The 12311-nt window shown below is 41.8% G+C and overlaps 1 protein-coding gene across 1 annotated transcript; it reads left to right on the top strand.

The window, feature by feature from the left end:
• Nucleotides 1-9201: 9201 nt before the first annotated feature.
• LOC134393359 (membrane-spanning 4-domains subfamily A member 8-like) lies at nt 9202-11516 on the top strand. Its single transcript, XM_063118387.1, has 3 exons — nt 9202-9417; nt 10871-10993; nt 11433-11516. The coding sequence occupies exons 1-3, from the start codon at nt 9202-9204 to the stop codon at nt 11514-11516; spliced, it is 423 nt and encodes a 140-aa protein (XP_062974457.1).
• Nucleotides 11517-12311: the final 795 nt, after the last annotated feature.

Here is a 12311-nt window from a genome sequence, read left to right on the forward strand (position 1 = left end):
GCCCCGCCCCCTCCCTCACCTGCCCCGATTGGTTGCCTCCATCCTCTTCCTCTTCCCTGCTGGTGGTGACAGCCTGTGCGGCTGTGCTCTTCGCCCCGCTTTCATGCCACACTGATTGGCTGAGCAGGGCTGACTGTCATCCTGCTGGCAAAATGGCTGCCCTGCCTGTTTGGCATGGAGGAAATGAATTGCTATTAAAGCTCAAGCTTTGAACTTTTTCAAAGTTCCAAAATTTTCTGCAACTCTACACTGCTCAAGCTTCAGTTTAAAACAGAAAGGAGCAAAATTGGTCTGGTAGCTCTCGAGTAATAAGCTTACTGCCATGAAGGACATTGATGACACACAGAGTTTGCAGCATTGGAGCATTGCATTATTATTTCCTCTTCCCATATGTCTTTTTGGCAGTAGCACAGCAGTTCTTGTTGCTTCATTATTGCTTTTAAGCTTCTTTGTCATTACACTAATGTCATTTTACTTACATGGAAAAATCATTGCCCTAACAAACATAATGTGTGTTTTAAGCTAATGCTTATATCAGGCGTGTTGCAACTAGACAGTCTTTTTAGTGTAATTCTAAGGGTTGCTTTATTTCTTTAGAATTTTTTTTAAAAATTATTTGAAGCAAATCTGTGCAAAGGTATTTAACATCCTAATGTTAATGTTAACATTACTTATAAGACAAACAAGAATGTGAAGGTGTTAAGAAACCACCCAGACAGCTGGCCTTCGAGTTGTATTAGTCCTCCATCAGATGAAATGTAAATCCAAAGACAGAGAACAGGAAGCTGCAGATTTACAGATCCCTCCATGGTGCCCTGAGCTGCTTCAGATTTGTCTTTTGATTTACATCCCCCCTGAATATTGATTGAAATGTGGACTTCTTACCAAACATGTATTTTCTTTCACATTGATTGGGTGTGACGCCTAGGTCTTCAATTGCCAGGTGTTTGTATTCCACCTGGGGAACAAGGAGAGGCAGGTAGCCCTACCAAATCCATTTGTAGTGTAGCCAGAATGCAGCATGGCCTGCGGCCATGTGGCAGATGGGGTATAGTTCAATCAGTGATGCTGGTTGGTTTCTAGGAGTTGGCCTCTAAGGCACAGACCCAAGAGAGGAACCTCCCTTGTCTGGTCAACTCCTTGGCATATAACAAAGCCTCTCACATAGCTTTGGCCAATGGCATTGCTGGCTTCCTCTCCCTCCCTCCCAATATTCATTGTATTTTCTATTGCTATGGATGAAGGTGGCCACTAGTTACTGGGGCCTGTGGGATTGGGCTTATTACAGTGGGGGTTTGCCTTCCTTTTATAGGACTATTTTCTTTCGAGGGGACCTATGTGCTCTGTGTAATTTTTGCTAGCCTGAATTGCAGTGTGGTAATGAACATCACAAGTGCTGTAATATCATTAATTGGCATTATCCTATACTTCACACAGCTGAGTAGAAATGTATCTTATTATTACTATTATTTACATTATAACTATTTGATAAGTGAAAAAATCAACACAGAATGTTGAGTTTAGGGGGCAGGATCCATAGAACAAGGCTACATATGAATGGCAAGAAGCCTGCAAACTCCTTGATTATTATTTTTTGCTCCTTTTACTTCATCAGTTTCTAGTGTCAAAGAGACTAGCCATGTTTAGTTTGGAAGGTGGGTTATCTCTGAGAGCTCCATCACACCAGCGATTTATTGCACTCCCACCATGCCTGGTATGTGTTTTTGCAGCACGGTACTCACATGATGTTGTCCCTGTCCTGCGCTAATCTTGCCTCTTCCCCTTCTTTTTTCATCTTATTTTGCAGTGGGGAAAGTCTGTCCCCCCCCCCTCCCTGTGCAATAAAGCCGTTCCTCTGTCCTGTGTATTGTTGTCCTTGTGCTATATTGGACCATCCCCTTTTTGTTGGGGGCTGTGTGTTGGAGGGCGGTCTCACTGACAAAAGAGGCGGGGTGGTTCGCTGCTCAACTGTGAAGGGAGAGGGAGAGAGGGCGCCAGAACACCCAGCAGAAAAGGTGAGCCAGGCCACTGCCACCTGTGCCAGGACTAGGTCCCATTCGACTCTATGGTTCTTACTCCTGAGTAGGCATGTCTAGGTTTTCTGACCAGAACAATGTCAGCTTCCCTTTGCCATGCCAACATTGACCAGAAGCTTCAGCAAAAATTAATTGTAATATTTTCTCTTCACATATTATTTAATAGGGGTATGCGGAGTGGGTCCCCTCCACTCTGAAATTTGAAATAGAGCTCCGTTAACTGGCTTCTCTACTCTGGTTTTTGGAGTGGGGACCTTTGAAAAACCACTCTATTTTAGGATAACTGTTAAATTATGCCCATGGAAATTAACAAAAATGCTGGTTCCCTCAGGTCCCAAAAGGGTCCTCAGGGAATCAACAGATCTCTATTTTTCTGAACTGAAGATGCACATCTGCACATTATCAAAGTAAAGGAAAACAGATATTCCACAAATGCAAACAGGTGGAATTTCTCATTGGTGGAATATCAGGAGAATGGTTTGAGGGGGTATGGCTCTTAAGGAAGGATATAGGCATGCCAAGTCTGAAGCAGATCCTTTCATGCCTTGAGTTTTTAGGATTTTTAAAAAAGTTTGACAGCTCAGCAGTCAAAAGTTTGATAGTCAGCTGTTCCATTATAGTCTATGGAAATTAACAAAAATGCTTACATTTCCATCATTTTTAAAGATAAAGAGATGAAACAAGGCACCATGATAGCTCTTAAGTAGGGTTTTAGCCATGCCAAGTTTGAATCAGATTCCTTTATCCCTTGATTTTTAGGTTTTTTTTCTAATCCCCCCCTCAAACCATCCCCCCAATACACACCCCTACCACTCTGATTCTGTGTTAATTCACCTCTGCATTTATGAAGGGAGCTTTTATCCTTTACTTTGCTGATGCAAATGATCTGCCGCGTTCCCTGACCATTTGCTCTAATGGGGTGAAATTGGGATGAGGGTGCTCTTGACAGTGCTGGCATTGGGTATCCTGGTTGATCTTGTCAAATTTGTAAATCTGACATCTCCCAGACTATTGACACATTTATTTTATTTCATTTCATTTTTAAATGCCTATTTCAAAAAAGAACATTTACTCCCAGCTGCTCTCTTCATCTGCTTCCTTTGCACTGCTCCCAAGGTTCTAAAAGGACATGCTACAAATGACCCAGGAAGATTAATAATGAGGATACAAGGTTAAATTAGTTTTTTGTTGAATTGGTCTATCATACTGACATAAAAATCATCATCTAGAATGTATGTTTGACCATTCTTCTTTATTTATTATTTATTTATTTTATTACATTTATATACCGCCCCCCAGCCGAAGCTCTCTGGGCGGTTTACAACAATTCTGTGTTCTATTTGATATTGGGCCATGGTTAGGCCATGCAAAGGGTTAGTGAGGGCAGGGCCGGATTAAGGCCAGCTCATGACCTAAGCACAGCCCAATAATGGTGCCCCCTTGGCCCTTCCATTGTTTAGCCAGCAAGACATTAAGACTCAATAAGTGCTGAAGGTGAAATAAGACATTAAAAACTCAGTTTACTTCAAGGCCACCCCCCACGCCAGAACATACAACTACACTAAATATAAACTGTTTTTTATGATATTTATTTAACACTAAATATCAGCAAGCAATATAAGCCAATTACTTATAACTAGGGCAACAGAAAAAAATACAAATTTTCATCACTGTTTTAAGATTTTTTTAAAATAAAACTGTTATAAGAGAAAAATGGAAATGCAAAAATATATTGAAAATAGTTTTTAATCTGGAATTCCTTAAAATTAGATGGTTACAGCTATGGCACCGGTACTCCGTGGTGCCCCCTTCCCTTGGTGCACCAAGCACGAGCTTATATTGCTTAAAGGTTAATCCAGGGTTGAGTGAGCGTGTTTAAATCATGGTTATGTAGCCAACATGGTTAGGAACATTCACACATGACATGCTAAGCCATAATGTTTAGCTCAAAATGCTAAACCACCATGGCTCAGCATGTCATCTGAACAGGGTCATAAACAGCCTTCAGATTGGCAAAAAAAAAAAAAAAAAAACCATGAAAAAGATAGCCTTTTTGATGCATTCCAAGTATCATTGTCTATTAAATAATGTCAGTGATCCTTGCCTCGTAGTGCTCTGTTTCTGTGTCTAGCAGACCCCTTGACCAAATGATTCAAAATGGCAACGTTGCATCCAGCTCTTCCCAAGGAGAATTTTCCATTGATGTTTACACCCACAAGGGGGTTCTTGGAACTCTTTTCAATATGTTGTGATGCAACTGCTCAACTAATTTGCCAATACAATGAGGAATATAAGATTTCACCTGATTCTGTCATTCTGTCACCTGTCATTTCACCTGATTCTGACCCAATCAAGGGAGTCCTCTTTTGCTTATAAATACGTTTGAGTGTTGGCAACCTACACTGATAAGGACGGAGATTGCAACTGGCTCCCATCTAAAGGGCAACTGACCCCCATCTAAAAAGCCTAAAGAAATGGTGATGCCTTATAAACACCTGGGATCTTTCCATGGATAAATGTACACTGTCCAATAACAATAAACTTACACCATCCAATAAAAGTAAACTTGCACTGTCCAATAACAAGAGTTCTCTTCCCAACATACAAATTAAAAATCGCAATTGCAATGAGAAAATTAAGACAGAGAAAATCAGACAGCTATGAATTAGTTACGGCCGGGGTGTGTGTGTGGATAGTATTTTCTAAATGGTTTCAGCTTAATGGTTCTGGTAATAAGCAACATTTTTCCTTTTCCCAGACTGTGGAGACCATAATAGTGAAGGGATTGACAGATTGCATTAAAAGAGTTCTGCTTCAGAAGAACTTGGGAGCAATTACTATGATGATGGTGATCTTTAGAGAGAAGATGGCACTGAAATAGATCACCATGATGCGTCTGCCGTTCTTGCAGTGAATCATTTCTTCTGTATTTCAGGTCTCAAGTTTTGTGTCATATGGTGTGACTGTTGCAAATGTGGCTCCTCCTGTTGTAAGTGTGGGTCCTCCTCCAGACTGTAATAATGTGTCTCCTTCTCCCAAGACAGAGGCTTATTAGTGAAGAACTGAAGACATAAGTTATGGGTGGTGTCCCACCAGCCATCTCAGCAATCCCGCATCTCAGTTTTGGCAAATACACCCATCCTCCAAGGCCATCTGTGATGGAGCTGCAAATGTTAGTAGATCAATCAGATAGAAATAATCATTATGAAAACTGATCTACCTCAAAACAGAGGGAGGGTTGCATGGCAAGATGTGATTATTCTGCCCTCTCAGTTGGTTGATGAGAAGGGTATTTTTTTTGGCAAATCCATGCAGTAATCATCACAATTTTTTATACTTACATTTGAATAATAAAAAAGATCTTCTGCCTCCTTCTGTTCTTTTTATACTACCTGTTTTCTCCATCAGACCCATATATCTACATCTTAATCTTAATAAAAGCTTTTACATTTAGAGCAGAGGAGCATTTAAATTTGGAATTGGGCTAATTACTTGACTGCACCTTCAAATGATATGCTCTGACCAAGGGGTGGTAAAGGGGAAAGAGGATGAATTTGCACAGCAGTGGCTAGGCTTGCAGTGGAAACAGTGGACTGATAATATAGGAGCCAAGGCCCCTCCGTGCTTCACCCAGTGTCTGACAACTCCTACCAGCCACAAATCCTGTACTCCTGAAAAACTGGCACCCTCAATGCTGACAATCAAATAGTGGATCACTGAGGGTTCTACCCTTTGCATGTTTACACAGAAAAAAATTCACACAGCTTCCAGTATTCCCCCGCCAGCATGGCTGGCAGGGGAATCCTGGTTGTTGTAGGACTTCTGTCTGTATGAATATGCACAGGATTGCATCCTAAAAATATGAGCATGCAGCTGAGTTTTTGGAATTAACTGAAAAGGAATGGTTAGAGTTGGGCAAGGAACAGCTCCATCAGAGAAGTGCCCACTTGCGGATTTCAGCAGCTCCCTCTCACGTCATCGTCTGCCTCCTGCCCCTTCTAGCCTTCTTTGCCCAACAGAAAAACACCCCAGTAAGTCTGACTTATTTGTAAAGGCAGAAGTTGTCACTATCTCCTCCTGTATGCAGGAGAAGCAACGGGATCAAACCGGCCCACTGAATGGGCCACATGCACGTTGTTTACTTCCTCTTTTGAAGGAGACAAACATGCACAGCGCCAAGGATCGCTCCAGCCACCCTGCATTGGATAAGCAGCAGCCTCTAACTTTGGAGGCTGTCGACTATCTCCATAGTATTACATCCTTAATGTAATTCATACTTAATTAAATCTAAAGACTGTGCAACAATATATGAACCTTAAATTATTGCATTAGTCATAAAGTGCAAGTTTAAAAAATAAGTTCAGTTTTATATCTATAGTATATTAGAAGTTTAAACCCCCCAAAATTAAGATGTAGTGAGGTGCATTTTGAAAAGCAAAGCCAGGGTGAGTAGATGTTAGAAATAGGACTGGAGTGTTCTAGTGTCTCTTTTCTATTTTTATTTCTGCATACTATTTAAAATGTTCCCCTTCTTTTTTTAGCTATTCTCTCTGAAAAGCTAAGCCACTGTGTGCTCACTGAGTGAAATTTGTCCTTCTTAATTCTCTTCATACTTAGCTGTTCAGTTTCTCTCTGTTATTAAAAAATAAAAATAAAAAGCTATTTATCATTGTGTGTTCTGTCCTGTCCATGCCCAAATTGTGGTTAGTATAATATTGGAGGAACACATCCCAGATGAGTGAAGAAACACTTCTGATACTGGTGAAAGACTTGTGGTCCATACTGCAGTGAACGGGACAGTGACATGTGGAAGGCAGGGCCCGTTGATAAATGGGTAGCACCAACACCAAGGAAACAGACACACAAAAATAAATATGATACTCTTAAGACTGCTATCCTATATACACTCACCTGTGAGCATGTATATAGCATTCCTGCATTGAGCAGGGGGTTGGACTCGATGGCCTTGTAGGCCCCTTCCAACTCTGCTATTCTATGATTCTATTCTATGTCCTATTGAACTCAAAAGGGCTTACTTATGAGCAGACATTTGTAGAATTGCCCTGTTAGTGATTTGTTTAAATATTTTATAGCTTTAAAATGTTAAAATATATACACATAAAAATGTTTAAAACGTGAAACATTTTGGTATAAAACACCAGCTTAGGTCACAAACAAGACTGTTTGCAACTGCAGGTGATGTTTTATACCAAAATGTTTCACATTTTAAAATCTGTTTATATACGTATATGTTTAAAAAATTAAAGCTATAACATACATATATATATATATATATATATATATATATATATATATATATATATAGGATGTGCTACTAGTGGACATTTGTTTTCTATTTGGAGTGCTGTTTCATTTTGCGTCACAGGTTAGACCAAAATCCCCGAGCCCTTTCCAAGGAAAATTAAGGATCTCTGCTCATAAAAGCCAATCCTGAGTCAGAACTCGAACTGGAAGTAAAGATACAGAAGGTCATAGTACCATTGGGTGTACAGGAACCAAAGTCTGATCTTCATAAACCACCTGCATTGTTTTCACTTGTATTATTTCCTGGTGAGGTTGAAAAATACTTTTGGACGCAGAGAACAAGCAAATCAAGAGGTTATAATGTAAGTACTTTGGGAGTGAATTATGTTAATTTGGGGACAGTTCTTAATTGATCCATGGCTTAGCCCTAAAGGGATAACAGAGTGCTAGGGTGACCATATGAAAAGCAGGACAGAGTTTCTGTTTAACAGTTGTAAAGAAAAGGGAACGTCAGCAGGTGCCATTTGTATGCATGCCGAACCTGGTGAAATTTGGTCACCACTGAAACCTGGGCATCTAGGCTCAGGGCTGAATCCAGAAGTACACCCAAGTTGTGAACCTGTGTGGTAGAGGGAGTGGTAACCCATCCAGTATAAGGTGAATCCCTGTTCCCTGATCTGCCTTTCATCTGGCCAGGAGCACCTCTGTCTTGTCTAGATTAAGCTTCAATTTGTATGCCCTCATCCAGTCCATTACTGCCAACAGACACCAGTTTAGCACCAAAACAGCATCCTTGGAATTGGGTGGAAAGGAGAAGTAGAGTTGGGTGTCATCAGCATACTGGTGGCACTGCATCCCCAAACTCCGGACAACCTCTCCTAACAGTTTCAGGTATATGTTAAATAGCATGTGTGGGGGGGACAAAACAGAACCCCGGGGGACTCCACAGGCCAATGGCCAAGGAGTCGAACAGGAGTCCCTCTGCACCACTTTCTGGGTCCACCCCTTCAGGAAGGAATGGAGCCAATGTAAAACAGTGCCTCCAAGTCCCATCCCAGCAAGGCAGCCCAGAAGGATACCATGATCGATGGTATCAAAAACCGCTGAGAGGTCCATGAGGGAAGTGTCTGTCTATTCCTCCTTGTCTGTGCTTTCACTAAACACCTCAATGTGTATGAGCAGGGGCTTTATTGATTTGGGTGTGGAACCTACCTACCCCCTCTGTACTCCAACCGCGGACCTAGGAGTCTGAGTTCCCTGCCACTTCCTCCTCCCCCTCCTTGCTGGCATGGAGAGAACTATGCCATCTGCCTCTTCAAGGTCACAATAGTGCCTTCAGAGAGGAAGGAAAGGGGGCATGCCAGTGGGTGGGGAGGGGAGGGGATGGCTTATGCCTTATTCCCAGGCCTCCTCACCTTCCATCCTCCCCTTTTCCCAACACCTCATGCACAGTCGAGGTGAGGATCACTTCCGCCATGCCACTGGATATGAGTATTAAGGCCAGACCCGATAAGACTGCACCCATAGACGCTACCATTTATTTATTGATTCATTTATTACATTTCTATACCACCCAATAGCTGAAGCTCTCTAGGTGGATCACAACAATATGCCTGAAAGCTAGGCATTATTCACATCCATTTATTTCTCTTTGGGACAAGATGAGGAAAACTCTCTTGTCAACTCCCCTTTTCCTGTGTATGTGTGTGTAACTCCTACATTCAAAGAGCAGCACAGGAATTACTCACCAAGTGAATAATTACACCTTGAGGGGCTCTTGAGTCTTACGCCTTGAGGGTCTGCATGTCAAATTTCATTATGTGAGAGAGCCATTATAATATTCATCCCGATCTGAGGGTGGGTTGTTCATTACTGATTTGCTGTTCCAGAATACTTAGCTATGGAAAGGAATCCAGTGATTCTGGCAAATGGAACAATGTTTTTCATACAACCAAATGGTGCCAACACAGTTCAGGCAGGCCAGGTAATCCCTGGCATGGTACAAGCTGTTCAATATGGAGGTCAGCAGCCTGGGAACCCCAGCAACTATCCTCAACAGAACCGTCAAGTTTCAGAAATGGAGAAATTAATCATGGCGGAGACCAAAACTCTGGGGGTAAGTATATTTGATATCTCAGTTCGCATTCATAGGAAGTAGCTGCCTAATTCCAGGTCAAGTATTTGTCCAACTGGCCCAATATTCTCTACTCCAACAAGTACTCCTACTCTCTAGGGCAGCTTTCCCCAACTGATGCCTTCCAGGTGTTTTGAACTTCCATTTCCATTGATCATGCTGGCAGAGGCTTCTGGGAGTTGAAGTCCAAACTTCTGGAGGGTACCAGGTTGGGGACATCTGTTCTAGGGTCTCAGGCACAGTTCTTTCCCGTCACCTTCGGTCAGATTTTTTTTAACTGGAGATGACAGGGATTGAACCTGGGGCCTTCTGCAAGCAGTGTGTGTGCTTAACCACTGAGCAACGGTCCCTCTCCAGGCCCTCAAAGGTGCTTTCAATACTTTCCCTGCAGTGGACAGTGCTGTCAGGAAAGAAAGAAGATATCTGATCAACAGGGATTGGTTCAACTAAATTATTCTCTGATCTGAGGTGGATTCATATAAATATAGGTCACTAGCTAGGCTGAGCAAGCTTCTGAATAGAGAGATATGGAGGTGTTGAAATACAGGGAAAGAAACATGTGTTAAAGTTTATATCCTGCATGACAAATTGAAAATCAACTCTTTGAAAGTCAGTAACAATTACCTTATTCATCCTCCTCCTCCTATATTGTAGGCTAGCGAGTTGTCCTTTATGACTTCGAATGAGGTATAGAGGACAACCTTGTCTAGTGTTACTTCATGGAGTTGTTGTCCTATAAATGGCATCGCCTCCTGGATTTCATGCTTTGGGTCCTATGGATATTGACTGCAGCACAGCTAGTGGTTTGTTTGTTTTTGAGTTGGGGGGGGGTTACTTTGGTATTAATGTGTTTTAAACTTTAGGTTTTCCTGTATGTTTTAGTATGTTTTCAGTGTGGTTTGAAGTTTTATTTTGTAAACCTTAAAGTTATTGGTCGATATAGAAATGTAATAAGCAAAATATTGTAAGATTACTCGTGTCTAACATTTCTGATCTAGAGTGAAACGTGAATTTTCATAATCCTAGTCAAGTAAAACCATCGCAATTGTGATCTCTACATTCTGTTGCAGTGGGTGCTCCTCCACAGGGCCAAAGGAGATTCTCCCCACCATACAGAAAAAGAAAAGAAAAAAGAAGTGAAAATGCATTTAAAGATTTGATTTTTAACCAGGGTGGTGGTGGTGGTGGTGGTGGTGGAAATGGACTAAACAACTTTGCTTAATGTTCATGGGGATTTCTAGTGATGGTCCCAGATTTGGAACATGGCTCAAAATACATTTTAGAGGATGCAGGGAAGAACTGTTTTATGTTTATTTATATTGCATTTTATTCTTTAACCGTTTGTAACCTGCTCAGAGAACACCTGTCATTAGGGGGATTCAAAATACAATAAATAAGTAATCAATAAATCTTATTCTTGCAATTCCTCCCACAGGCCATCCAGATCATAATTGGACTGATAATCATTGGCTTTGGGGCTGTCCCAATTTACCTTTATGGAACTACCTATTTTTCTTTGACCGGCGCTATGTGTTACCAACTCTGGGCTGGGCTATTTGTAAGTAATTATTTATCTTTAAGAGCCAGGGTGTTTTAGGATCTATAGTTTTGAATTTAGATGTTGGAGATTTACATTTGAGATCCTGTTCAGCTGTTGCCTTTCTGCATGCAGAGAACTATCTCTGGCATGCACGCATGTCCCCCCCCCCATTTTATTCTAGCAAAATGTGGCTTTTTATGACGATGAAGGGAATAAACTACTTTGGCTTCCCCAGAGTTTTAAGAGTTGGCCATTTCTATTTGATAAAACAATTCTCTCTCCCCTCCACCCACCAACATTCCGTGACCTCCTAGCCTGATCAAGTCTGCAATTGCATACATACATATGTGGGAGTATATCCCATATTATTTCCACCATGCTTTTTTTAGTAGAGAAATCTTCTTCTGCAAATTTAAAGTGAATTGCAGTCAAAATTTTCTTCTTTGTATTTGGACAGTTTATTGCTTCTGGATCCCTGTCTGTGACTGCTGAGAAGTCCTTGAAAGATATTGTGGTGAGATATACGTATAAATGCATATAATGCTGGCTGTACCAACAAGTGGCCTTATTATACATCCAGGGCCATATCAAAAGTCTGCACCAGGGGTACTGTACCTCCTGGGGTCTCAGTCCAGCCCTCCCGAGTTCCCAGGTGGCCATGTCTCCTTTCTCCTGCCCTCCCTCATTTGTATCTGGTCAAGGGCGCAGGACTCCTGCAGCTTTAACTGTTGTGAAGTGGGAATTTCACCAGGGGCTGCATGTATACAAACGACACCTGCTGAAATTTTCTCCCCCTCCCCCCACGCAACTCTTAAAGATACAAGAGCCCTGTCTTCGTTTTCATATGGTCACCCTACTTATATGTCTGGTGCTCAGCCAATCTTGCAACCAGCTTAGAGCAGGGGGCACTCATGGTCCCATCACTCTTAGCTCCCAAACCCAGTGACATCCACTCCTGAGTCTCTGTGTCAAATTAAGTGTTTCCTTGAACAACCTGGCCTGGTACCTGACGTTACCTTCACGGAATGGGAGCTGCTGCCAAGCTGTGGCTTCTTCTCATTCGATACTAAAGATTTTCATCTGCCTGGAATCACGTGGGAAGAGTCCATAATGTGGCTCCTTTTCATGCTAGTGGTGCTCCAATTTCCAGCATGGGTTGCATTACTATGTTGTGTATCAGTGTAATGTTGCAGTATGGGAAGGAGCCAGGTTGAAGAGATTTGCATGCTGTGGAAGTAACGTCACAAGGAGTTTGCTGTTACAAAACTTTTTTCCTTAAGAAAGATGGTGAGACAGAAGTGGGTGTGCAAATCAGACTAGGGCAGGATCTACTACT

This window comes from Elgaria multicarinata, chromosome 2, assembly GCF_023053635.1.
Source record: "Elgaria multicarinata webbii isolate HBS135686 ecotype San Diego chromosome 2, rElgMul1.1.pri, whole genome shotgun sequence".
NCBI classification, from domain to species: Eukaryota; Metazoa; Chordata; class Lepidosauria; order Squamata; family Anguidae; genus Elgaria; species Elgaria multicarinata.